We start from the raw sequence: 27,997 nt of genomic DNA, 5'->3' as shown, positions 1-27,997 counted from the left end.
ATACACACACACATATAATATGTACTAATCTTTTTTTAAAATTTTATTTATTGATTGATTTTTGGCTGCGTTGGGTCTTCATTGCTGTGCACGGGCTTTCTCTAGTTGCGGCAAGCGGGGGCTCTACTTCGTTGCGGTGCACGGGCTTCTTATTGCTGTGGCTTCTCTTGTTGCGGAGCACGGGCTCTAGGCGCGTGGGCTTCAGTAGTTGCAGCACGTGGGCTCAGTAGTTGTGGCTCATGGGCTCTAGAGCGCAGGCTCAGTGTTTGTGGCACACGGGCTTAGTCGCTCTGCGGCATGTGGGATCTTCCCGAACCAGGGATCGAACCTGTGTCCCCTGCATTGGCAGGCGGATTCTTAACCACTGCGCCACCAGGGAAGTCCCATGTACGAATCATTTTAATGGCCACACATTTGCTCCATTGACCAGGGGCACCATAAATTATTTAATCAACCCCCTGTTGTTAGGGCATTTAGGATGTTTCTGATTTTCCCCATTATAATTAATATTGCAATGAACACGCTTATAGATAAATCTCTATCCACGGCAGAATTGAATTTGGCTTTTGCTAACATACTGCCAAATGACCTTCTAGAAAGTGTTTTGCCAAAGGACATTCTCATCCTAGTGCCTAAAAATGCTAGTCTTTTATACTCTTTTTTTAAAAAAAGAACAATTTGAGTTGAAGTAATTATAGATTCACAGGAATTTACAAAGATAGTACAGAGAGGTCCCCAGGTATCCTTTATCCAGTTTCTTCCAATGGTTACATCTTAGATAATGACAGTACAATCTCAAAACCAGGAGGTTGACATGGGTACAATGTGTGTATGGTTCTAAGTCATATTATCAAATGGAGATTTGTGTAACCACCACTGCGATCTGGATACAGAACTGTTCCCTCACCATAAAGATCTCCCTCTTGGGCTATCCCTTTGTAATCACGCCCAGCTGCCTCTCTTCACCATCCTTAGCCCTCAGCAACCACTGTTCAGTTTTCCTTTTCTATAACATTGTCATGTCTAAGATGTTATATGAATGGAATCATACAGTACATGGCCTCTTGAGATTGGCTTTCTCCACTCATTACAGTGTCCTTGAGACCCACAAGCTGTTGCATGGATTGGTAGTTCAATCTTTTTCACTGCTGAGTAGTGTTCCAAGGCATGGATGTGCCCCAGCTTGTTTAATCTTATTCACCTACTGGAGACATTTAGGTTCTTTCCAGTTTGGAGCTGTTACAAACAAAGCTGCTGTGAACAGTCATGTACAAGTTTTGTGTGGACGTAAGTTTTCATTTCTCTGGGATAAATGTCCAGGAATGCAACTGCTGGGTCACATGAGAAGTGGATGTTTAGCTTTTAAAGAAGATGCCAAACTGTTTTCCAGAGTGGCTGCTCCACTTTACATTCCCATTCCCACCAGCAAGGCACGAGTGATGCAGTTTCTCTATATCCTTGCCAGCGTTTGGTATGGTCACTATTTTTAATTTTAGCCATTCTGACAGGCATATAATGATATTTCATTGTGGTTTTAATTTGCATTTCCCTAACGACTAATGTTGTTGAACATTTTTCTTTTCTTTTTTTTTTTCAGAAATGAAATCAGGTCTTTTTTTTTTTCTTTGGCTGCGCTGGGTCTTCGTTGCTGCACGCGGGCTTTCTCTAGTTGCGGTGAGCGGGGGCTACTCTTCATTGTAGTGCACGGGCTTCTCATCGCTGTGTCTTCTCTTGCTATGGAACATGGGCTCTAGGTGTGCAGGCTTCAGTAGTTGTGGTTCGTGGGCCCTAGAGCGCAGGCTCAGTATTTGTGGTGCACGGGCTTTGTTGCTCTGTGGCATGTGGGATCTTCCCGGACCAGGGCTTGAACCCGTGTCCCCTGCATTGGCAGGCGGATTCTTAACCACTGTGCCACCAGGGAAGTCCTGAACATTTTTCTTTCTTTTTTTTTTTTTTTTGTTGTTGTTGAACATTCTTCTATGTGCTCATTTGCCACCTATATATTTTCTTTAATGAAATGCCTTTTCATGTTGTTTGTCTATTTTCTAATTGGATTTTTTTTTAACTGGTGAGTTTTGAATGTTCTTTATCTAGAAATGAGTCCTTTGTCTCATTTAAATTTGTCTCCAATCAGCCAGTGGCACCTTGATGATGTTTTAATTTGCATTTCTTTGATTAGATTATTAATGAAGTCAATTTAAATAACACAAAACTAGTGGTTGTCTGATGACTTAAAGGAAAACCAGCATTAAAATCTCACCCCAGGAGACTTCCACGGCGGTCCAGTGGTTAAGACTCTGCGCATCCACTGCAGGGGCCATGGGTTCGATCCCTGGCCGGGGAACTAAGATCCCGCGTGCCACGCGGCACGACCAATAAATAAATTAATTAATTAAAAAAAAAAAACTCACCCCAAACCCAACTTACCCACAGGCTCTACTTGGTCAACATGGTCTATATAGTCTCTCTTCCCCAAGTAGATGGTCACCTGTGGGGAGAACAGGTATGGATTCTAAATGGCCAAAGAACACTAAGGTTTCATGTTAAAAATCAGTAGCAACCAATAAAAATAAATAAATAAAAATTAGGAACAGCCGAAACATTTTGACCAGTCCTGAGAAGAGGAGTGGCCTGGCTCTGCAGCTTGTCCACAACCTCCTCTCTCCCTGCTTGGCTGTAGGCAGACATAGTGGATTGCAGGCAAGCTGTGATCTTTCCTCAACCTCATAAAGTGCTCCAAGGAATTCTTCCCACCCCTTGGATAGCTCCCTGTTCTCCCCACCTTTTCCCATCAAGCCCAGGTCTGATATCAACCAGGTAAACTTGTTGAATTCATTGATGATACTTTAGTGGAAAGTTACGCCTATACATATGAGGCGCCTGTCGGCTATTTGCATGTTAAGCCTTTTATTTCTAGCTGTGAATGAAAGGTTTCTCCTCCTTGTTAGAAGAATTTCTGATTAAGAGGCAGATGTTCTGGAGTCCCGGAAATCCTCTCAGGTGAGCATCTGTACAGATAAACCTGAACCCATGCCCTGAAGAATGGGGGAAGGGGTCCTGGATGGGAAGAGATGACCATGTCTCAGTCCTTGTCCTATCTGTTTCAATGCCCCTGGCAGCAAAGGTCTCTTTACCAACCCCCTTTGTGGGAGAGCATGGGTTGGGTTCACCACCACTCACCACTTTAACCCACAGCACTGTGACTGCCGTGATGGTAAGAATTCTCTTATTCATCTTTCAGCCATCACAGTATCTAGTATAGTATCTGGTACATACAGGAATTAAATCAACACTTGCTAAGTACACCAATGAGTGAGTGCATGGACCCTGGCTAGCCTCCTTCTTCCCTAAGCCTCTGAAACTCATATTTTTATTTCCAAGAACACTCAAAATAGTTTTTGTTGGCATTGTATCATCTCCTGTATCTGCCCCCTCATGGCCGTATCCTGGAGTGAATCTCTACGGCTTCCAGGTTATTTGCGTTATTGATGTTGAAGCACCTGAAGGACAGCATAGACAGGTGATCGGGATGGGGGCGGGGAGTTAGATGGTGAAAGGATGCTTTCTGGGCAAAACAATTCAGTGTGTACAAAGCCCAGAGCCAAGAGGATGCTTCTGGAACTGCCAATGGTTTCATCTGTGGGTGAATGGCCTCCAAATGGGCATGCAAGCTGATGCCAGAAAGGGTCTTATAGGACCGGACCCTAAAGAATCTAGGAGGACATGGAAGCATTTGAAGCAGGATGAAAGGCCTGCAATTAAACGGCATGTAGTGATGGTCATGTACCAGGCGCCAAGCTAAGTACACTGACTACATTATTTCACTTAATCCTCACAACTACTCTTTGAGCTAGGGATTACGCCCATTTTATAGAGAACACTGAGACTTTGGTTGCATTGGCAGCAAAAGGGAAAGCTGATAGTGGTCTGGAGGAGGGAGCACTGAGAGTGAACGGAAGGGAGAAGGTGGCTGGAGAGCACATGTCTTCTTTTTCAAGCTTTGGCTGTGAAGGAAGGAGAGCTAGAAAGGGGACGGGGTCAAGAGGGAGTCTGTTGCTCTTGTTGCTGTTGTTGCTGTTTTTAAGATGCATGAGGTGGGTACTTGTTGTCATGCTCAGGCCAAGTACTGGTAGAGAGGGAGAGGCTGCACATAGCCCCAGAGGGAGGCTGATGGTGGAGGACCCTAAGAAGGTGGTGGACCATGACCCAGGCTGTAAGCAGCATGAACCTCCATGGAAGAAACAGCACCTCTTCTGCTGCAATTGGAAGAGGAGAGAAGAGACAGGAGCAGGTAGAGAAGTGGGGCTGGATGATGTGAGGCTGCAGCCCACCTGCTGCTTGCAAACCCCATAGCCACGTGCCCCATCTTCCTGGATAAAAGTCATCAACTGTAGGGAGTCCCCTGGTGGTCTAGTGGTTAGGATTCCGGGCTTTCACTTCCGCGGCCTGGGTTCAATCCCTGATCGGGCGGAGAAGTGAGATCCCACAAGCCACAGGGTGAGGCCAAAAGAAAAAAAGAAGAAAAGTCACCAATTGTGTCCAGGGTCCCATGTGGTTGTATAGTAAGAGGAGACCACTCCAGAGGATGATTCTTTTTCCTTTTTTTCCCCAGTTTTATTGAGATATAATTGACATATTGTATAAGTTTAAGGTGTACAACATAACGATGTATGTATAAATTGCAAAGCAATAACCACAATAAATTTAGTTAACATCCATCACAGAGGAGGATTCTTTTTTTTTTTTTTTTTTTTTGCGGTACGCGGGCCTCTCACTGTTGTGGCCTCTCCCGTTGCGGAGCACAGGCTCCGGACGCGCAGGCTCAGCGGCCACGGCTCACGGGCCCAGCCCCTCCGCGGCACGTGGGATCCTCCCGGACCGGGGCGCGAACCTGCGTCCCCTGCATCGGCAGGCGGACTCTCAACCACTGCGCCACCAGGGAAGCCCGAGGATGATTCTTGATTGGCCAGATCCAATTCTTTTGGCTCGGGATGGCTTTAAGGTGGGCATGTGACCCAGTTTTGACCAATGAGATATGAGAGAAGTCTGCTGGAGAAATATAACCTCACCCTTAAGAGACCCCAGGAAGCAACAGCCTTTTCCTTCTTCTAGAAGAAAGTCAGGGTAAGGCACCTGAAGCTGGGGCAGCCGTCTTGCCACCAGCCAGAGGATGAAGATCACCAAAGACGGACGAGTGGAAAGACTCACAGAGAAACACAGCCAGGGCCCTGGCACCCACACCTGCAGCCAGGCAAAACCTGCCACTGAAATGATCCTAATACGTGACACGTTAACTGATGAATTATGTTTTCCTCCTATATACAAAAGTTCTAAATTTCCCAGGTCAAAGATGTCTATCTGGATGTGAGGAAGAAAAAAGTGAGAAAATGATATGGCCCAGCAGGAGTGTTTTCTTTCTTCTTTTGCCAGAAGACAAGATAAAGTGCACTGGAAAGACACAAGTTGGAAGAGAGTCGGGAGGATGAAAGTTTGAGGGGTACCCAACTTGTCTCCCCAAAGAATCAGAGGACTTGATGAAAATGATGGAGATCCTCAGCGAGGGAGAGGAGAGGTAGGGAGTGTCCGTGCAAAGCCCGATTCTCTCGTGAGGCACAAAAGCATCGGAGAGTTCCTTTCGGGCGCAGTATGTATAGGCTTCAGAAGTCAACTGGAAGAATGACCTAGAATCACATTGTCCAATACAACAGCTACTAGCTCCAGGTGGCCACCCGCACTTGAATATGGCCACTCCAAGCTGATGTGCTATAAATGTAGAACACACATCAGGTTTGAACAACTTAGAAAACGAAGGTAAAATACGTTGTTAATAATTTTTATATCATTTACATGTTGAAATGATAGTTTTTTGGATATATTGGGTTAAATAAAATATAGTATTAAAATGAATTCCCCGTTTCTTCTTACTTTTTTAACATGGCTACTAGAAAGTTTTAAATTAGATATGTGGCTTGCTTTGGATGGTGCTGAACTAGATTATGAGCCCCTAAGAATCCACAGAGTGGAGCGAGGAGATCCCATCTTCGGAGGCTGTGGGGTGGGCTCTCCATAGGGTGTCCCAGGCTAGGAAGTTCACAGGCACATCTAGACTATCTAACGTGCCCCCGATGGAGCCAGCAATGGCATCATCCCTGCCGAATATGCGAGTGCCAGGATATTGGGTGGCCATGCAGCCACAGTGCAGAGGGGCAGAAAGGGAACAGCGAGAGATGCTCCCTTATCCACTGGCCCTGGAGGCCCAGCAAGGTTTGAGAGCATGGCAGCTGGGGTGGGTGACAGAAGGTAGAGAGTTGCATTGATCCATTGATCCAGCATCAGGGCTTTCACCAGGCAGTTAGGTGAGATGATAGAAAAAGGGTCAAGGAAGTTATAGATACTGACCGACCAATGTTTGAAATGGTTAAGTCATGGGTTCAAGGCTAGGAAAAGAGGTAAAACTGGGGTCGAGGGGTTGGGGACTGAGAGATTAGGAGAAAATTAAGGGTCTTGGGACTAAAGTCTTGTTGAGATCAAAGAGAATTTATATTTCTGCAATTTACTCATTCATTTATATCTCATTTATCATCCATCTCAGACAGAGATGGAAAATAGACATAGAGCTTCCATTCACCTCATAAGATTTTGATGTTGATTATGTCTATTCGAAAAAGTTCCTTTTAAAAAAAAAAAGATTACTACTAAGCCCCTCACCTCTGTACTACTTACCGATTTGTCCCGGGAGATCTTCTTGAAGATGACGTGGTTTGGTGTAGACTTACTGTCCTGCGCGTTGGCCTCCATGTTACCTGTCCCTGGCAGTTTCTTCCCTTTGGGGTGTTGTGTCAGGTTTTAGAGGGCTAGGAAAAGGTAAAATCATCTTAAATATAAAGTCAGGAACATTCTGTGAATAAAACCCATACATGAGATGCTGTACATCCATCAGACATTTCCTTCTACCTGCCTCAATACCCACATTTGACTAAATAAGGCCTTCGTCTAGTTTGTATTTTACTAGAGTGTGTTTTTTTTGTTTAAAGGTGTTTTATTTTTCCTGATAAGCCTCAGACATTTCTTAGCAAAGCTCACCAGGACGTCCAGATAGATTCCAATGAGAAGGTTTTACTTTGAGACTAAGCCTTGGTATCGTCACATTAAGCCAGACGGAATTTAAAATTCTATCTTGACGATATATTACGGCAATTAAAATAGAAAAAGTCCCTGCAAACCACAGCATAACCACTTCACGAATATCATTTTAAAAATACGTTAAATCCCCAAAAGTTTTGCTCAGCAATTCACACAAAGCAGTGCTTTCCCTTTCCTGCCATCTCTCACCACTCCCCAGCTTTACCCACAACAAAGAGGCCATCTGAGCTGTCTGGAATTCAGTGCGCTCCTTAACAAGCAACGTCCATGAAAACTACACAGAAAAGGTGAAACTGGGACAGACTGACTACACGAAAATGTCAGTCTTCCTGGCGCTGGCTCTTCCCTGCGCCCTGCCCTGAGTTTCTGAGAAAGCTTGTTCGAGGGTGACCACATACCTTGGGCAACCAGCTGGGACGGTCCCAGGAGGTGAGGAGAGGGTCTCTGTGTCCTCCGGGGTGAGCAGGCAGCCAGCCCTTGCTCTGTCTAAACAGATGACCCCACTTGGGCCCTGGCTGACTGTGTGGGGAATTTGTAGGGAATCTGGAGAGGGTGCCCACACCCAGGTCTTAATGTCTAGAAGCCAAATCCCATTTAAGGAGTAGAGTGGCAACTGGATTAGTGCTGAGACGGGAGAAATGGTAGTTTCAGCAGTTCAAAGCATTAGACAAGGGCCCAGAGGGGCTCCCAGTGCAGGAGCTGTCAAGCTTGAGTGGGGAAGGTTTGGGGGAGGGATGACAGCTAAATGAAAGCTATTTTATCTTAATCCACTTTGGGTTCTGGAAATAGACTGATTATCCCTTCACTCCTGGTTTCACCAGGAGAAGGGATTTTCAAGAGCTCAACCAAATTGATTAAACTCAGCAGGCAGCTAACGCAACCTTGGGGGTGGGGATATAAACAAAAAGGTCAAGGAGAAATGTCAACCTCAAGATAAATCCTGGTGTTATGCAAGCCAAACAAGTCATGTCCCTCTCCTCTACCCCATGTGCTATTGATTACATCACGAGTCCTGTCAATTTGCCCCCAGTGTCTCCAGAATCTTAGTCTCCCATCCCCAGCGCTCCCTCTTGAGTCCATACCAGCCCCTTTGTTTTCCTGATCTGACTACATCCTTCTCCATGCTGCAGAGGGGGCTTCCGAGCCCTGAGCAGTCACCCTCCCGCTCAGCATCTCGCCTTGCTCTCAGCATCTCGCCTTGCTCTCAGCTACAGGCATACAACTTTAAAGCCACACGCTTGAGCCTCCGCCCGCTGTTCCCCATCTCCCTGTACTGCCTCCCGCTGTTTGCTTTTGCCTGGAACCATCCTCTTCTCCTTTCCTCCTTGACTCTTTTCATCCTTCAGATTCCAGCTCAAGAGTCACTTCCTCAGGAGAGCCTTCCCCAACCTCTCCGACTAGGTTGGAGGCACTATTGCATTCGATGCTTGTACAGGAGATGATTTTATGGTCTCTCTTCCCATACTTGACTCCAGGCTTCAGGACGTCAGGGACCCATGCCATTTTGTTTCCCTTATTTTTGTATTCCAGTGCCCAGAACAGAATACTCAGCGAATGAATGCATGGGATGGTGTGGCCACTAACACATATGTGTACTGGACTTGAGCTGGTGTCTGGGAGTGAAGCCAGTCTAAGCAGAAAGTGACGTTTGGGTTGTTAGCATCTATCGAAACACTCCAGGGGCTTCCCACCTACGTCTGGATAATGTCTGCAAGGCCCTGCGTGATCTGGGCCCCCTTCTTCCCACCTCGCCCACTTTGCTCCAGTCCACTGGCCTCTGCTTTTCTTCAAACCTGCCTCAGGGCCTTTGCATTTACCGTTTCCTCTTCTGGAACACTTTTCCCACAGATAGTCACTTGGCTCACTCCCCTAATTCCTTTGGGTCTTTACTTCAGTGTCACCCTATCTATCTATATCCTATTGTGTACCATCTCACCCAACACTTCTGTCCTCCTCCTCTGCATTACCTTTCTCTGTAGCACTTACCAGCATCTGACATACAAGATAATTTATCTTGTTAATTGTCTGTCCCCCCACCCCAACATAAGTTCCAGGACTGTAGAGATTTATGACTGTTTTGTTCCTATCCCATCTCCAGGATCTAGAATAGGGCCTCAGTGGACTTTGGAGCAAATCAATGAGTCACTGGATTGCAACAGTATAATGGCTGGCAATAGCTAAAGTTGGGAAAAATTTTAATTTCTAAGGGAGAAAACTTTAAAAATTTTTAACGTAGGAATGCCAGCTAATAAATGCAAAGGGAATGATAGAATTGGAAAAACATCATTTGACGAACTCTGATGGTATTAATCATGCCTTTTTGTTTTCTGTAATTCTGATGCTTTGACATCTGAGGCTTTGCTGACCCTGGAGAGACTGCCATCCCAGGGCTAGCTCTTTCCTAGAGAGAATAAATGACTGCTTTTCATATGCAAACCAACCAACTCAGAGCCCATACACCCCAAAGGCCTCCTTTCCTCCTTTGCTGGGCTCTGACACTCTGAGCCACTACTGCCCTGCCCTAATCACCCTGGGGCCAGGTATCAGACAACTGGAGACAGCCCCTGCACTCCAGGGCCTGCTGAAGTAAATAGCCAATCTTAAGTCTGCTTACCCTATCTCACCAGTTCTTTCCCACAGAAACCACAAACGAACTCTTGCCCATGTTTTCTCCTTGATCCTTCTACCTCCTGACTGGCCCAGGTGCTTCCCCGCATGGCCTGCCCCCTCTTTTTGGTAACTGTAACAAACTATCTTTTCAACGGCAATTGTCTCCAGATCTGTTGACCTCGCCATAGCTGAATAATAGTAAAACTTACGTTTTAAAATACTGATGACATTATTGACTCAGACAAGGATTCTTTATTGGTGTGAAAATCATGAGGTGAAGTGTTGAAGGGGAAATGGCTATTCCTGTGACACCAAAGTGATGCCATATGGATTATGACTCTTCACAAGGTGCAAGCCAAACTATACAACAGGGGATCAGCCACAGTCTAATGTCAATCTTTGCATCACAAATGGTGTCAACCAATGTGATGTGTCACCTTGCAGCAGCTGGAATCCATCAAGACTTTAGACATCACTTCTCGTTTTTAGGAAATACAAGGAATAGTTAAATGAGACCACAAGAGAGCTACCAGATGAATGTAGAAAGTGGCTGATCTCTTTCATAAGTAAATGTCATAGAAAAGAGATGCATTAGATTAAGACATTTAAGGGACTCAACATCCAGATGTACCGTGTGGTCCCAAATGGACAAACAGGATGTACAGTACATTTCGGGCATGTTGGGAAAATCTGAATATGCTCTAATAATGTATCAGTAATATGTCATATGAGCTCTGACACGTAGGATGGAAATTACTGGACTAGGAAGGTAGAGACTGTGACTGAATGAAGGTCATAGGATGGTATGTACAGTATGATCACATTTTGCAAACACACAAGTCTATGTATGGATATACATGCACACGTGTGTTATCGTACACATTATATGCATAATCTACGAGGACAGACACCAAAGAGCTGACACTGGTGGTCTGTGTGAAGGGAATGTTAGGTTTTGTTTTGAAGAAATCTTTTCTTGTCCCTTAAAAAAAAAAAAGGAAGAAAAATGACTGGGGCCCTTCATCCAGTGTCCCCATCAGAAGGGCTGCCCTGAGCTGTGGGTGCTCCTGGGACCCCCGTTCTCCTGCAGCTGTGTTAGCTCCAGGCCCCCAAGGGTGCAGGTCTCAGTCACTGACCTGCCAATGCTGGGCAGGTAGGAAAATCTGGGGTGGACTGCATGCCAGACCTCACTCTTTTTGGAAACGGTAGTCTCTGGTAGTCATTCCCAGCCCCTGGTCTGTAATGCATTTTTCTCTGCTTGGTGGAGAAATGAGAAAAATAAGGACACTGTTGTCAGTTTTTTCATAGAACCAAATTATTCAGTATAAAGGACTGTTCTTTGTTCTAAGGTTATGAAGTTCTAAATTTTTCTATTTTTTTATTTGAAGTTTTAAACTTTTAAATATTAAAATGTTCTTCTTCTTCCTCCCAATCTTTATTGAGATATACTTCACATCCAACCAAATCTACCCATTTTTAAGTGCGTGGTTTGATGATTTTAACCACCAATATGATCAAGACACATTTCCATCACCCCTCAAAGTTCCCTAGCACCCATTTCAGTCAACTCCTGGTCCCAGGTAATCAATGATTTGCCTTCTGCCACTAGTTTTGCATTTCCTACAACTGATTATGAATTTAGGCATACAGAGAAAAGCTGGAATAGTATAATAAACACCTACATAGTCAACATGGAGATTCGACAATGAACATTTCGCTGCATGTGCTCATCTATGTCTATTGCTTTTTTCCTTTTGAACCATTTGAAAGTAAATTGCAGACATCATGACAATCAATAAACGTCAGAATGCAGCCGCTAAGCATAAGGACAAAGTGTCCTTCCTTTTATAGAGATGAGTGTAGATGGCAATTTAGAAAAAAAAAAAACCCTTACTTGGCCAAAATAAAAAGTTATCCACCTCTTTCTACAATTCTTTTAGAAATCTACTGGTCTATTAATGCTCAAAGTCTAAGAACCACTCACTGGCTATACAATGCTTGTTTCTCTGGAGTCAGCATCCAGTGAGAAGCAGCTGTGAGTCCTGTGTTTCATTTCCCAACATCAAACGCAGCACCAGCTCGAGGGGGTGGGGGGTCGGGATATGCAGCTAAGAAGCTTAGGGGTTTTGGGGCTAGGTTATCATCTTAGGGGCTTATTAGGGCACACGCATGAGGAAAACTGGTTCAGTCTGCTAACCGTCAACTACAAAATGAAAACCTTGCCTTAGTTTTACTGAAGCAGAGAGCACTTGACAAGTTTGAGGTTACTGTATTTATGCAGAGTGCCAGGGAATCAGAGCTTTTAAAAGCCACCCTCATTTCAACATGTACCTCTTAGTCAATTGGCCTTAAGAACAGAGGGCTGTTGTTATGGGCTGGGCTGGCTAATGTCTGAAATCATAAATGCAACCCAACAGGCAGAGACCCTTGAAAAACATTTAGTCTACACTCCATCCCTTGCTTTGATCTCCTCTACAATAGCCACAGAAGTTGTTGAATGCTTCCAGGGACAGGGAAATCACTACCACTTTTCTTTGAAATAGCATGAAGTGTGAGAAAATTTTTTGTAGGATGGAAATCAGCCTCCCTTCTACTTCTCTGCGTTGCTCCAAGTTAATCCAATCTCTTCCACACGTCAGTCTTTCATGATTAGAACACAGGTGCTCAAGCCTCATGGGCACTGAAACCCTCTCACACCCAGACAGATTTCAAATGTCCATCTTGAAGCATCACACTGACATCAGTACTTAATGCTCCAGGTTTCTGTGCAGGAGGAGCAAGTTGTACAAACGGCCCCAGACTGGAGTCCTGGGCTCCGTCGCTCACTGACGAATCCACTGCAATCTTGAGAAACTAGCTTGGCCTCACTGCTATTTGCTTTTCTCCATCTGTAGAAGGGGAGCCCACGAGCTGCCCTGGCTTGCAGGGTCAGGGAAATGCATCAAATGTGCAGACAAGGTCTTGAAAAGGATCCTGATGGATGTTCCTTCGTCCTCTCTGAGGTGAGAGCTGCTTCACCCTCTGGTCCTGCCACATGGGCCCCGACGCTAGAGGGGGTTTCGATGGTAATGAACTTGGAGTTGACCACAAACTGAGCTGCTTACACCTGAAGTTGAGCAAAATTAGGCAGAGCCTTCTGGAGAAGTTTGTTACACACAATGTGTCCCCTCAGATTCACGTGTTGAAGCCCGTTTACCGCCCAGTGTGATGGTATTTAGAGGTGGGACCTTTGAATGAGGTCATCAGTGTGGTTCCGATCTGACAGGCTCTCCATTCTCCTTGTGCACAAACAAGTCTCATGAGCACACAGCTTAGTGGCAGTGAGGCCTCAGGATGAATTGAAGTCTACCCCGCCAGTGCCTGCCGCTCGGACTCCAGGCTCTGGAAGTGTGAGACACTTCTGTTGTTTAAGCCACTCAGGCTACGGTTTTTTTGTTCTTTTTTAAAAATTTCAATGATGTTTATTAAAGAAGTAATAATAGCATGAACAGGGCTTCCCTGGTGGCGCAGTGGCTGAGAGTCCGCCTGCCGACGCAGGGGACACGGGTTCGTGCCCCGGTCCGGGAAGATCCCACATGCCGCGGAGCGGCTGGGCCCATGAGCCATGGCCGCTGAGCCTGCGCGTCCGGAGCCTGTGCTCGGCAACGGGAGAGGCCACAACAGTGAGAGGCCCACGTACAGAAAACAAAACAAAACAAAACAAAACAAAACGCATGAACAAATGCAAGGTCTATGATATCTACCCATGCAGGCTACGGTATTTCATTATGGCAGCCCAAGCTGAGCAGGACGAGGGCCCGCGCTTTTCTACAGACAGATCAACTGCTATCGATCCAAAGTTTGGGAAAAAAAATGGACACTAATCCAGTTTAAGAAATACGCTTTTTTGTTGGAACTAGGTAGAGGTGGTGCTCGTACAACACTGTGAATGTGCTAAATGCCGTTGTTCAGTTTAAAATGACTAGTTTTATGTTAGCTGAATTTCAACTCAGTACATTTAAAAATAGTAGAAAAAGAAATACATTTTTTACATCGCGAGCCAGTACATACACACATATATACACAACACTCCTATGAAACAATATTTACCCCTGCTAAGTGGTTTATTCTTATTTTTTTAAACTACTCTCCCTCTTACTCTTCCTTTTAGCTGGTTACGACTCACTTTGTTTTTGCTGATTCAATTCTACTAAATAAAGACTTGTGCCAAGTACTACGTGAATGTCAAGATACCAAGGATATGATTGATCTTGAGACTTCTGGCTTACGACCTCTTAGAAGCACCTGGGTACGTACTCCGGGGAGCAATGGAATGTATGGCTTTCTATCTAGAAACTAGACCGCGTACAGCTTGTCTTCCTATGGGCCTGGCTCACAACCATACCTTCCCATTGTCTCTGAAGTCCATTTCTCTGGAAAAATGAAGCCCAAAGCCTGAATTCCCCTGCTCTCTTCTCCAGGTCCTAGGGTTGGACCAAATCCCCAGAGCCTGGCACATAGCAATCTCCAGGGCTACATTCCCAAGTGGGACACAGAGCTTACATGAGGAAAGTCAACCAAATCCAGTGTGGCACATCAGTTGCCAGAACCGCCAAGGCGAGTCTCTTCCTTGTCCCCACTCTGCTCCGCAGTCCCACTCAGAGGCAGGGCTGCGCGTGCCACCTGCTCTAGCCAACGGGGTGTAACGGAGGTGACCAGGCAGAGCGACAAGCGGTCCCACAGACGCTTGACTTCTTGCCGCATCATCCTTGTTCCCCTTGCTGATGTCATATTAACAGTCAGATACGAGTGAGGCCGCCCTCTACCAGTTGCCCCCAATCCAGCCGGCTACGCCCGCTCACAGAATCAGGAGAAATACTACTTGTTTTAAACCATTCCATGTTAATGCAGTTTGTTATGCAGCAAAAAGCTCACTGGATCCTGATTCACTTGTTTCTTTGCTGATTCAGTTCTACTAAATAAAAACTTTACTGAGTGCCCACTGTGTGCCAAGCACTACGTGAATGTCAAGGTGTCAAGGATATGGCTGATCCCAAGACTTCTGGCTTACGACTACTTAGAACCACCTGGTTCTAAGAGGTTGTAATCATAAACAAGGCAATCATAAAAAACATTGGAACAGTCAGGAAAATTTGAATATAGACTGGATAGTGGATAACAGGGTCACTTAATTCAGTGAGGTGTAATTACGGCATGGTGTCCTTATTAGGTTGGGATGCATGCTGATTCATGGGGAAAATGACATGCTTGAACCTTGCTGTAAAGTACTCTGGCAATGAGTACTACTGAGTGGCAGGTAGGTACACCTTGCTACACTGGTGTTTCCTTCTCCTCAGGTTCTGGACCCCCAGAGACGTGGATGTTCCCATCATGCCTGCCACTCAGGGTTGGAAAAGGGCAGCTCGGCCCCCAGCAAGATGAGTAAGAGCAGGAGCCTCTGAAGAGCCCACCATGGCCAGAGCACAGACAGGATGCGAGAAGCATCTGGAGTGAACACAGGGAAGAGTTCAGCAGCACAGATGGAAACCAGGGCTCCCTGAGGTGAGAGAATCCGATTCTGCCGAGGTGAGGGAGGCAAGAATCACTTTCTGGATCAGAGTCCAATCTTTCACTGGCACGTACCACATATCCTACGTGTTTCTACACAATCTATGCAAATACAGATATATTTCACTTTATTCAAGATTCCCAAAGTTTATTGGCTTGAAAATTTGGGATTTCTAGTGAGAATGAGCTTTACAGTAAGACACAAGAGAAAAGACGCAGCGGAATAAAGACAAACACGGGCAGCTCGTCCTCGCCCCCGAAGAGGCACTTCCCGCTGGCTCACGTGGAGGGCTGGATGGGGCACCAATGCCCACCTGGGGGCCAGGACTCCGGAACAGCCTCTTGCTTCGCTGGGAAACTTCCCCCCATTTGTGAAATGGGACACACTTCAGATCTGACAGAATTTGAGCGCCATAGCTTCCTTATTACTATCCAAGACATCTCATAAAAACAAACATTCGTGGCTTCTGCAGCCTGGCAAGCAGTCCTGCACGAGGTTTCATCACTGCCACCCTTCTCTCCCGGTGCTGCACCCAGGCGGCGAGCTTCAGGTCTACATTTCAAGTTGTCAGGTTCCCCAAGATCACGACTGATCACGGTTGTGCTATAGATGTGAACACCTTGGTATACTCCAAACCCTGGAATTTCCCAACAAACACGCCCCTGGGGCCTGGGCTGGCCCCTCCCAGCTGAGAGCAGCTTCATCCACTTGCTCCAGTGTCCCCACAAAATATCCTGTGTGCTGTGATATGAAAGGTGCATCGGGGCTTCACAAGATAAAGGTAAAAGTGAATGTGTGCACAGTATGTGCTACAAGAATAAGGCACAGAACGTGATATATCACACTATTTGGGGAAACAACCTAGGAAATATAAATTTTAAAAGTCTTTAATTCTCAGCCTGAGATATGCTAACGTCTGGATCAAAGCCCACAACACTTGCAGGGGAGCACGCTAGCTCTAACCAGTCGGGATTCATCTGGGAAATTAAAAACCCCCATGCCCACCTCCCACCCTGACCAATGAAACCAGCAGCACTGGAGGAGGGTCCCAGATGATCCAAGAAAAAGAGCATGAAGACCATGAGCTGGCTGGAAGCATGTTCCACATGTGGTTCCAATGGAAGCCATGTTCCACATGTGGTTCCAATGGAAGCCACACCTGTAACCCAGCCTTGGCAGTCAGGTGACCTGAAGAGAGCTTTACAGTATGGATGGATCTCAAACTGAAACATCTTTGTTAAGAGCAGAGAGCAGTCCTGCTTCCCTCCAAGGTCAAAAAAAAAAAAAAACCCCAGGATAATCAGAGGCTATGACAATGTCTACTTTCAGCCTTTTTGAAGAATGAGACTTACCTCCTTGAAGGTGACTGCAACAGGATCCCCACCTTCCGCTTTTTGGAGATTGCTGGCTGCCTCTGAGACTCCAGATCATGATGGAATCCTGACTCAAGTTGCTGGGCTATCTGGTAATGGGCTGGACAGGGGTCCTTGGGGGTGGGGGTGGGATACATCAGGGAGACCCTAATTTGTTATGGCACACGGCTGCTTGCTAGATATCTAAGCTGCTACGAATAAATCACTCTTCAATGAGGAAATTCATGCCCCTTCAGCAAAGAAGAGGCCTGGCGGCTGGGAGACACATACAGTTCACTATCAATCCTGTGAACAAAGTCTGCAGCACAGGGACAGGAAGCTCGTACTGCTGCAGCGTGGAGCAGACCGCACAGCTGCAGAAATTCCGAAGAGACCCTTTTCTGGTTCCAGTTAAGATTTGCAAATGACGTGAAACCGAACGCTGATGTTTACAGACAGTAATACCTTGGGCTTAAATGATGAACAATAAGGAAAGGCACGGGGACAGTATTAACCATCATTTACAAATGAATGAATACCAGGAAAACAAATGAAAAAAACCAGCTTTTCGCCCTTAAGGATAAAGAAGAATAAAATAACTACCAAGAGGCATGGAGTGTGAAAAGTACATAACAGATTTCTTTTTTATTTACAATCAAGTTCTGTTGGGCAACATAATTAAATAAATAAAAGACATGCCCTGGCCTGTGAATTTCAACTCCCCTCAGCACGAGTTCCCTGAACAGCAAACTGAAAAGGGGAGGCGAGGGCAGGGGAAAGGCGAGAACAGAGCCGCCAACACCATCAGAGGGAGCGCGCAGCCCGTCCTCGCCCTGCTCTAGTCCTCACTCCCACAGATGTCCAGAGAACAAGTCTGGAAGGAAGAAAATTAAAGTGCGAATGAGTAAGTGATAAAAATATTGGTGTTTCAGTCACTCAAGGAACTAGAATTTTATAAACGAGTAAGATGGTAAAGATAAACGTTTAAAAAAAAAATGCATAGGCCAGTTTCTTCCTGGCCTTACTCGCAAGTCCCGAAATCGAAAGACGGCATTCCCATGCTTCCTGGAATGGGCTTCCTGCACTAAAGCACCGAGGGGGTATTGCACATAGGCTTGGCAAAGGGGCAGCGACCCTGAACTACTGGCTCCAGGGTAATACACTGGAGGCCTCCAATCCCACACCACCGGCAACTGTAACCCCAGCACAGCCGGGAAGAAGGGGGCGGCCCACCTTCTGAGAAGCTACAGATGATCCGGGAATACAGTCTTTATTCCTGCAGCTCACCCGCTTCTCTGGAAAAAGGGTTGTGCACTTCTTCTCCTACCCACTGCCAATTTTTTTTTTTTTAAACCAAATTGAGATTTATTTCTTGACCAAGAGATAGATATGTAGAACTGGGGGGGGGGAGGGGAGGGAGGAAGGAGTTTTGAAGAACAGTTGCTTTCTAAGAACAGTTTAGGAGACCTAAGGAAATTCCAACTGTGATCAGGTGAGGTCAGAGTAAGAGCCTCGTAGTAAAGACACAGACCAGCAGGGGGCACCACAGTCCCACCGTCCCCGTGGGCTACCTGAGGGCAGGGGTAATCCCACCTGGGTTTGTTAATCCATGATTAAAGCAAGTTCCCTGGGAAAATGACCCCAAGGTGACAGGACCTTCATCAGGCCAGAACCGACTTTGGAAGGACGGGAGAAAGCACAGGGGAGAAGCAACACCCAGTGCAGGGGGCGTCTGCGGCACCGCCACCCAGGGAAGAAGCCAGCAGGTGCCTGCGCTCCCCCCGCTGAGGTATGCAAGATCAGAGCCAGTAGTGTTTCCCACTTGAATCAAGGCAAGAACCTGAACCTCTGCTGAGCGACCGCAGCATCAGGTTTTTCTCAGTGTTACTCTTTCAGGCCACGGGACCTCAGCCACGACCCTCGGGAGCCCTGCTCAAAGGCAGGCTACTGCGCCCCACGGCTCGAGCTCTTCTCTGGAGGTCAAAGCCACAGCCCAGGCGCCACCTGCCAGGACAGAGCCGTGGGGCCCGCGTGCCCCTCCAGCTTCTGACCCGCTCTCTCCTGACGAGGTGCCCTCAGTACTCTGACCACAGCACAGCTTTGCTTCCTTTGTCCACGCTGACGACATGGGAGCCGGCAGGCGACCAGGCCACGGCGTTGATCGCTGAGCTTCAAAGGGAGAGGTCGGAACACAGGTGAGACATTCGTGGGCCGAGCGCAGGGCTCCCTCGCCATCAGGGCGTCAGGCTTGTCCCAGCGCCCGCTTTACTCGCCGGTGTGGTTCCCACGCACAGACAGGCACTTAGAGAGCGAAAGAACTTGGAGGAACCCTGCCTTGATTCTAGGAGGTAGTTTGGAATGAAAGGAATCAGGCCTTATCAAGTCTACCCTAAGGGAGTAGCTCTGAGTTAAGCAGAGCCTCTGACGAGCACCTCAGGGCAACTGGCTGAGGAGCGGGGAGGCACCACCACAGCGAGGACGGTGAGGGGTGGTCCCGGGGGGCCCTGGGCCTGGGTTCTAAGAGCAGCTGGGCTTGGGGGACACAACAAAGCCGAGAGGAAAAGGGGCCTGGATGAAAGTAAAAAGCACGTGAAAATCGGCGTTTACAAGCAGTCGATTTCCTGAGGAAAGGGGCTTAGAAGGGGGAGAAGGGGAGCCAGAGAGGAAGGAGAGCGGTGAGGGGCAAGAGCAAGACAGGAGATGCCACATGACGAGAGACAGAACGCGGGGCTCTAACCTTCTCCAGTGGCCATACCCTAACTGCTCTAGCTGGAAGGTCTGAAATGTAAATAAGCAGGACGCTGCTGTCTGCTGTCCGGGGAGAAGGGCCCCAGCTTCCCTCCACTAACCTGGCTCACAGTAGAGCGCGTGAGTGGACACTGCCCTCGTGGGGTCGACTCGGGTCCACGCCCAAAGAGGACGTGACCCCTGGGATGGAGTCACAGGCCTGCTCACCACCTCAGAGGGGCTGACATCTTACCTGTGATGCTTTGAAAGGACCTTCTCCACTTTCCCGGAGAGCACGCTCCAGATGTAGAGGGAGCCCTCGGCCGAGCCTGCTGCCACGTAACTGCCGTCAGGGCTGCAGGACACATGAGACAAGAAACGGCGTCTACCACCCACCCCCAACTCAGCGTCTTCCCGGACCCCTCCCCAGGAAGTCATGTTTACTCTTCACTTACGAGTCAAACACGTGACCATTCCCGTGTACCCAGAAACCAGAAGATGCTCTTCACAACCGCTTTGGCCAAAGCCGCTTCACCCTATCATCTGGCCTCACCAGCTAATGAAAAATGGTGCCGCTGCATTACTTCTTGGGGCCACAAGTCCCTAAGCATCTCTCAGACTCAAACATAGCACATAGGGAGGTCAAAGTCAACCCCCAAATGGTGAAGGGTTTCTTTCAGTTGATGGACTGCCTCATTATATGGTGCAGTGAAAGCAGAAAAGGAAGGAAGCATCGACTGTAGAGAAGCTTCTCCACGACACTGGCACTGACCGTGGCAATGTATTTGGGAGAACAGCCATGCGTGGAAGGGAGAACAGGAAAGGGAAGCCACCGCCTCTCCAGAGAGCCTATGCTGCTCTGTTCCAGGGGACACCACCCTTCCCAAAAGGCTCTCGAAGAGTTCTCATGTAAATGAGTAAAGAGAGGGGAACCTGATATACCCAGAACAAACCAACTAGCCATTATTAGTTTTTGAATTGGGACACAGTTTCACGCAATCACAGAAGGGACACTTTAGAAAGGAAGGAAACAGTGACAGTGACCTCTAGGACTGAACGTGCAGCTTCGTTCCTGGACACCTGCGCATGTGGAGGCACCATACAGATGTAGCTCGTTTCCCCAGTGGGAAGAGGCCTCTGCTCTAACCTCTGCGGTGAACCACGCTGGGGGTGCGGGCGCGACGGGAGGAGCACCACCACTAACCTGAACACAACTCTCGTCCAGTCGGAGCCGCACTTGAAGCCCGGCGCGCTGCAACAGACGACAGGGCACCGTTACCCCCAGAGTCCATGCAAACTTGGGATGTGCGGGCAAGTCAGGCTTCTGGCCTTCTCACAACCCTCTGAAAAATCAGCAAGACTCAAATGAAACCCAACCAGAGTGTCTTCAGTTACCTGAATGTCTGTCTGACGGCATTTATTCGTAGGTCAATAATTTTTAGCAGGTCATCTCGGGAGCAGCTGAGGAGTTCAGTTCTTTCTGGGTTTAAGTCCAGGGCAGTAATCTTTCCCAAGAGCTCCATCTCTCGGACAATACTCTCTGATCTAGGAAAAAGATGGAAAGTCTGAGAAAACCTAACACAGAAAGGTCAGAACTTCCCCATTTCAACCAGGATGGCATGCCACGGAGAAAAGGAGGAAGGAGAAAAGGCAACTGAACTAGAACACAATACTCCTCAAGCACGGTGAAAATGCTCCCAGGCCCACACAAATAATCTCAGCCCTGGCTTTTATTATTTTCCCATCAACAGATTCTATCAGGAGCTGTGAGTACTAGAACTCTAAAACTGGTAAGGATTAATTTCCTTGCCTGTTTCTGAAATGATACAGTAATTGCCAATCAGAGCTTCTGATCAGCATGAACTAAGCAGGGCTACTATTTAATTAGTATTACTTCAATTTTATCATTTCAACTTATCCAAAGGGACGTAAACCGCTTTAGCAGGTCTGGGCTGCCTTATATGGACAAATGTGTGGGCTCTCCAGGCTTCCTGTCATACAAAGTAAAGCTCGGGGACCCTCCAACTCATCCCGGTGACTCCAGATGTGGAACCGGGGCACCCTGGCAACCCCTTCTCCTTCCTTTTCTTCTCCCAGCTCTCCTCTGGGCCGCGGTCCACACCCAGGTCTGTGCTCAGCAGTCCTGGGCTGGGCCCTGTTGGTGATACAGCCAAAGGAGGTGCAGACCCTTCTGGACTCATTCATTCTGTTGTAAACTTTCGATGAAATGATTTCCCACCTCAAACCATAACCAAGTAAGACAGTTTATCTTACTGTTGCCGCTCCACCTCCCTGGGACTTGGGGTCTTCATCTGTCAAATTAGGGGGGAGACCAGGAGGAGCCTTCTAACATCCAGCTTAGCTCTAAAATTCCTTACTCCCAGTTCAAATTTCTGCCAACCAGTACACCTGAAACTAATCACCAATTACCTACCTCCTAACCAACTGTCCTCATCCTAACAGGACTCCTGTCCCTTCTACTGCCCCCACCTTGGCCCATCAACAGGACTCCAGCTTTCTTTCCCTTTCTGCCACTCCTCCCTCCTTGGGCAGCTCCCTGTACTGCCCTCCTGTTGCTTCACAGGTGGGCTCTGACTAATCCACTCTCATGTCTTCAAAGTCCTCCTGTGAGGACGTCTCGTTTTTTCTCCCAGCCAACCTCTCAAAACTTTTGTTTTTCCAAATGTCCATTAGAAACCTCAAATTTATGTCCTTTTCTGAACATGTTCACTGCATCCTCTTCCTAAATCTGTCATTTATTCTGCATCTTGCTTTACTTCTCTCCTCCCTCACCCTCCACATCCAACTTGTAACAAACCCCATCCAAATCCCCCCTCCACTGCCTTGAGTTCAGATCCTCAATGCTTTACTTATTTCCTGCTCCCCAGTACACCCTTTAAAACTGCCACCAATGTAATCTACCACACTCTCATGAAGCAATCCTTTCCTAAACACCCAACTTATGAGATCAAGTCACCTACCAATGGCGTCCAAAGCGCGCAGCAATCTGATCCCACCCCACCCTATCGGTCTCATCTGCCCTCGCCTGACCTGCCAGACTGCCCTGTTCTGGCCTGGAATGTCCCTCAGTGGCTCTTCTGCAACGTGAAGCCTACTCACTTCTCAAGACTCATCTTGACAGACGGTCTCTAACATCCTTGGACAAGGGCTCCTGGCCCTACTGCAACACACCCTGCAGACTTGTGTATCTGTCTTCTCGATTACACTTGAAACCACCTAACAACCTCGTTGTTCATCTGTTTGTAAGTACATAGGGCATGCTCAGAGGTGACTGTTGAATGTGACCGTCTACTTCAGGGTAAAGAATATCAAACTGGGAAGATAATGTGGACTGGAGCTCATTTCTGCCATTTCCAGGGACTTTAAAAACACAACCCACACACAAGACACCATCACAGTTCTGCCACATACAGACCCTCCCATCTGCCTCCCCACCAAGCTCCTGGGTGTTTTACCGGATGTCCCAGAAACGAATTTTCTTGTCAAAATGTCCACTCATCACACACTGCTCTGTGCAGACAATATCATTGCAGCTGGATCCGGCAAATACCGTCTTTATGCCTGAAAGACAACCGAACACGAATAATCAAGCAGAAGCCCCTCTGCGGCTGTGCACGCAACACTGCTGCACTCTCACCCTAAGTAATCAGAACTACTTATTTAAATGAAGCTTCAAACTTGAAAAATAGTCACTACGTCAGCACCACTCAACGTGAGACTGGAATTTCAAAGTTTATCACACTAAATGCAGGCTTTAACGTGGAAACAAACACCTCTGAGGTTAATATCTAATCGTTCATAGACACAGAGAGACTGAATTTCCTCACAGACTTTGCTGCGTAGATCCCAGAGTTTGAGGGTCCGGTCGTGACTTCCAGAAACAATACGCGCATTGTCCAGCAGGAACTTGGCAGACAGCACTTTGCCGCTGTGTCCCGTGAGTGTATGCTAAGGGAGAGAACACAACCAGGGTAAACCTCCAGGGCACCACACCGGGAGAGTCAGCAGCAAACTGCCAGGGAGCCAGCTTCTCCAAACACCCTGAGATCTGGTCAGGAACACGCAGAGAGAAAAGGAGGAGCAGCTCAGGGAAAACACCCAGAAAGCCTGTCTTTGGGCATTGCCCGGGGTGAGGTCTCAAGAGGAAGAGGATAAACCTCCCACCGCCAATAAAACTAAAAAAAAAAAAGGTAATGAAAAAATAAATGAAAGATCCAACACCACAGCACAAACTTCACATGACCACGCCCTCAAAGTAAGGGAGGAGCAGGCAGAGAACCTGAACAGACATTTTTCCAGAGAAGATATACAGATGGCCAACGGACACATGAAAAGATGCTCAATATCACTGGTCATCAGGGAAATGCCAATCAAAACCACAACAAGATTATCACTGCACACCTGTCAGAACTGCTATTATCAAAAAGACAACAAGTAACAAGTGTTGGTGACGACGTGGAGAAAAGGGAATCCTCGTACATTACTGGTGGAAAAGTAAGTTGGTTGAAGCCACTATAGAAAACAACATGAAGGGTCCTCAAAAAATTAAAAATAGAAACCCCATACGATCCAGCAATTCTACTTCTGGGTATTTTTCCAAAAAAACCCCAAAACCACTAATTTGAAAAGATATATGCCCCCCTATTTTCATTGTACCATTAATCACAACAGTCAAGATATGGAAGCAACCTAAGCGTCCAATGATAGACGAATGGATAAAGACACGGTACATATATACAGTGGAATATAAGTCATAAAAAAAGAATGAAATCTTGCCCTCTGTGACAGCATGGATGAATGTAGAGGGTATTATGCTAAGTGAAATGAGTCAGACAGAGAAACACAAATACCATATGATTTTACTTATACGTGGAATCTAAAAAACAAATCAACACCTTACAGAACAGAAAGAGAATCACAGAGAACAAGGTGGTGGTTGTGTGGGGTGGGAGTGGGGGTCTGAGTGAAAAAGGTGAGAGATGAAGAGGTACAAGCTACCAGATACAAAACAGTCACGGGGATAAAGGTACATACAGCATGGGGAGTACAGTTAATACTGTAGTAACTTTGGTGACAGGTATAACTAGACTTACCATGGTGATCATTTGGTAATGTACAGAAATAACAAATCACTATGTCGCGCACCTGGAACTAACATAGTGTTGTAGGTCAATTCTACTTCAATTTAAAAAAAAGGATATACAAAAACTGTATAATAAAGTACTCAGTAAAGGCTCTACTACAGAAAGTATACAGAACACAAATAGGATATCTGTATTTAGTCTTATTAGCCAATGAAATGGAAAAGAACAATGTATATACTAACGGTATCTATTTAATATTAGATTTGTGCTGCCACGTTAATCTTACATGTTATAGAAAAATAACATGTTTGTCTTCTCCCAAGTGTTTAAAAAATACATGTAGACATTTCCTGAATTTGTATTCTTTATTGAGGCTTGTCACATTTTAAGCTGTTAATTACACAACTTAAAAGGGGCGGGGGGCAACCAGAGGACCTTCTTGAAATAAGCTCTATTACAGATACCGGTCTGTATGGCTCTTGCAATTTTCTGTAAGTCTGAATTATATCAAATTACAAAATTTTTAAATCTTGGATTTTACTAATGTCTCAGAAAGTCAGTCTCCTATTTAAAGTCAGAATGGACAGGTTCACCAGAGGCATAATTTATCAATATAAAAGGAAACATCAGGGGCTTCCCTGGTGGCACAGTGGTTAAGAATCTGCCTGCCAACGCAAGGGACACGGGTTCGAGCCCTGGCCCGGGAAGATCCCACATGCCGCGGAGCAACTAAGCCTGTGCGCCACAACTACTAAGCCTGCGCTCTAGAGCCCACGAGCCACAACTACTGAGCCCATGTGCCACAACTACTGAAGCCCTCGTGCCTAGAGCCCGTGCTCCACAACAAGAGAAGCCATGACAATGAGAAGCCCGCGCACCGCAACGAAGAGTAGCCCCTGCTCACTGCAACTAGAGAAAGCCCGCGCACAGCAATGAGGACCCAACACAGCTTAAAAAAAAAAAAAAAAAGATTCTTAAAAAACTAAAAGGAACCATCAGGACTCTTTCAATAAACAATTAAAACTCCTAGGGGTTTTTCAATCAGAGGTCTCAGCTTGAAATGTCAGATCATAACCACAGACACCAGCATTCCCAACAATCAAATCTTTTCGTGACTAGCTGTGAGATGCCAACCATGGCGTCTTTCCTGGGCTGCCAAGCAACGCAGAACTGGGTCATAACCGAACGTCAGTGCCCTTTGCCCGCCACAGCACTACTGGAGCCCAATGGGAGAGAGGCGGCTGGGGATGGTGAGGATGCCGCACTTTCCCTACTTCTCAATATGGATCAACATATTCATGTGTGGAAACTTCAAAGGCTCAGAAGATGTACAGGTATTCACTAATGATTTCTGTGTAATTTTTAAATAAATAAATGTATTTATTTATTTATGGCTGTGCTGGGTCTTCGTTTCTGTGCGAGGGCTTTCTCTAGTTGCAGCGAGCGGGAGCCACTCTTCATCGCAGTGCGCGGGCCTCTCACTATCGCGGCCTCTCTTGGTGCGGAGCACAGGCTCCAGACGCGCAGGCTCAGTAGTTGTGGCTCACGGGCCTTGTCGCTCCGCGGCATGTGGGATCTTCCCAGACCAGGGCTCGAACCCGTGTCCCCTGCATTGGCAGGCGGATTCTTAACCACTGCGCCACTAGGGAAGCCCCTATAATTTTTTTTTAAAAAAAGAAAAGGCTTTTTTTTGGGGGTGGGGGCTGTGCTGCATGGCTTGTGGGATCTTAGTTCCCTGACCAGGAACTGAACCCGGGCCCTCGGCAGCCAAAGTGCGGGGTCCTAACCACTGGAACGCCAGGGAATCCTCCCCCCAAACCCCCCCCAAAAATGAGCAGCTTTTAAAAGACCCTAATATACTTACTATAACTGTCAACTTACTGGGTTTCAACCCTGACCCCCAAAGCCAGACCTCGCAGTTTAGAGTTAACACTTTAGAAACCAATCTTTCCTCTCTGCTCAGGAGAACAATTCCACTTTAGCACAGGAAGAGAAAACTCAGGGCCACATGTACTTCCCCTTTAAGAAGAAGTTTGCACGAATTCCGAGACTCCTTCTCACATTTAAAACGCTCTGAAACTGGAACAGCATCTTACAATCGCTGCCAGCCAGGTGGCAGCTGTGCTGTGGCTGTGTGACAACCTCCCACTGATCCTTCTGGAAAGATCAAAAAAGTTCCAGCAACAAAGTTTATGCTAAATACAGTATAGGAATAATGCTCAGTATAAATCATTCAATCTGCACAAACCATGGGGAGAGACCAAAAACTTGTGTAGGTACTTCTACTTCACCAAAAAATTCAGTTTTGTGTACATGCACCGTTTTCTTTCTTACTATTAATGTAAAAGTAAAATCATGTTTCACAAACATAGGGAGGAAAAGACACTGCCCACAAATGGGCGATGCAAATGTGCTCGTTTTGCTTACTCTAAATGCACGTTAATATTCTCATATAGTTCACATGAAAACACCCCTACAAATTTATCCACCGCACTTTTAACTTCATAGCACAAGCAGTTTTTCATGTGACGGGAAAATACATGGGCTTTGGGGTCACGCTGTTTGGCGCCTGAACACCCTGGCTCTCTAACGTCTGTAAAAGACTAACATCTTCCTCACTCTGTTTAGGAGGGTGACCCACGCACCAGGCCCATGGCTGACTGCATTCTTTCTCTTCCTTTCTGCACCACCTTCCTTAAGAGTTTCTGTAATTACTCTATAATAGCTAAACAGTCTCCAAGCAATGAGATTACAACCTAATAGAAATTTCCTTGGCTAGCAGACACCTACATCCCTTTGAAAGTTTCACGATCACAAATGATGCTGCAGTGAACATGTATGAGTACATGGCTTTCCCCTGACTTACTTCCTGGAATGAAACTGCTGGATTAATGGAATAAAGGAATGTTTTTATTTCCTGGCTTTTCACATGTGTTACCTTGCTTTTAAAAAAGTCTGGATTTCTGCTTATTTTGTTCTTGGTGGAAACCCAGCCTGACCGGCCCTGCCTGGGGCTGAGTAGTTTCATCTCCATGCTCTCAGTGGTATGGAATTCAGCCTCTTGCAAGCATTCACTTTTATCACGTAAAAACTGATTATTAAGTCATTTTAAGTGGATCAGATTTATTTTAAATTCTTTTACCCGTTCGGTGTTTTTGAATTTATTCTTAATAGTTAATATTTAACTTCTAACACTACTTTAAGGCTTTTATCTTCCTCTTTAAGAGATGGGGCATGGGGTTTTGATGTCACAGCAGCCCCGAGTCTCCGAATGGGAAGGCTTAGAGCTCTCTTCCCTCAGGCTCTGCACAGGCTCCCTGGTGCTGCAGGGCAGACCCTAAGGGCCACCCACCATGTAGCAGCTACCATTAACACCAACCAAAGACAAGTGACCTCAGAAAAATGCAGAACTTGATAAGGAGGTTTCTGAAATAAAAACCATCATCTGAAAGCAAGTCCTCACTGAGGCCACTTCTCCACACCAGCACTACAGACGTGAGCAGGATGGGTTC

At 46.6% G+C, this 27,997-nt stretch overlaps 2 protein-coding genes and 1 non-coding gene across 10 annotated transcripts in view; all 3 read right to left on the bottom strand.

Moving 5' to 3' along the window:
* SAG (S-antigen visual arrestin) overlaps positions 1-13,452 on the bottom strand; it is a 37,077-nt gene extending 23,625 nt beyond the window's left edge. For 4 of the 5 annotated variants that reach the window (XM_049711946.1, XM_049711943.1, XM_049711944.1 and 1 more), the window contains exons 1-2: positions 6,724-13,452; positions 2,428-2,488 (exon numbers count right to left, since the gene is read on the bottom strand). In XM_049711946.1, the coding sequence (XP_049567903.1) occupies positions 2,428-2,488; positions 6,724-6,798 (136 nt within the window). In that variant the 5' untranslated portion in view covers positions 6,799-13,452. The remainder of the gene's footprint in view (positions 1-2,427; positions 2,489-6,723) is intronic. The other variant, XM_033425088.2, reaches the window with a different exon arrangement.
* Positions 13,453-17,267: 3,815 nt separating this feature from the next.
* ATG16L1 (autophagy related 16 like 1) overlaps positions 17,268-27,997 on the bottom strand; it is a 46,736-nt gene continuing 36,006 nt past the window's right edge. For all 4 annotated transcript variants that reach the window (XM_033425109.2, XM_012531911.3, XM_049711942.1 and 1 more), the window contains 6 exons: positions 23,229-23,349; positions 22,857-22,962; positions 20,776-20,925; positions 20,585-20,632; positions 19,634-19,735; positions 17,268-18,822 (listed from right to left, as the gene is read on the bottom strand). In XM_033425109.2, the coding sequence (XP_033281000.1) occupies positions 18,729-18,822; positions 19,634-19,735; positions 20,585-20,632; positions 20,776-20,925; positions 22,857-22,962; positions 23,229-23,349 (621 nt within the window). In that variant the 3' untranslated portion in view covers positions 17,268-18,728. The remainder of the gene's footprint in view (positions 18,823-19,633; positions 19,736-20,584; positions 20,633-20,775; positions 20,926-22,856; positions 22,963-23,228; positions 23,350-27,997) is intronic.
* On the bottom strand, positions 25,532-25,774 carry LOC117201907 (small Cajal body-specific RNA 6). Its single transcript, XR_004484051.1, has one exon. It is a non-coding gene; the product is annotated as a small Cajal body-specific RNA 6 (non-coding RNA).

Source organism: Orcinus orca, chromosome 7 (assembly GCF_937001465.1).
Source record: "Orcinus orca chromosome 7, mOrcOrc1.1, whole genome shotgun sequence".
In the NCBI taxonomy this organism is placed as follows: domain Eukaryota; kingdom Metazoa; phylum Chordata; class Mammalia; order Artiodactyla; family Delphinidae; genus Orcinus; species Orcinus orca.
The sequence above is the reverse complement of the archived record's forward strand: the minus strand, read 5'-3'. Positions and strand labels throughout refer to the sequence as shown.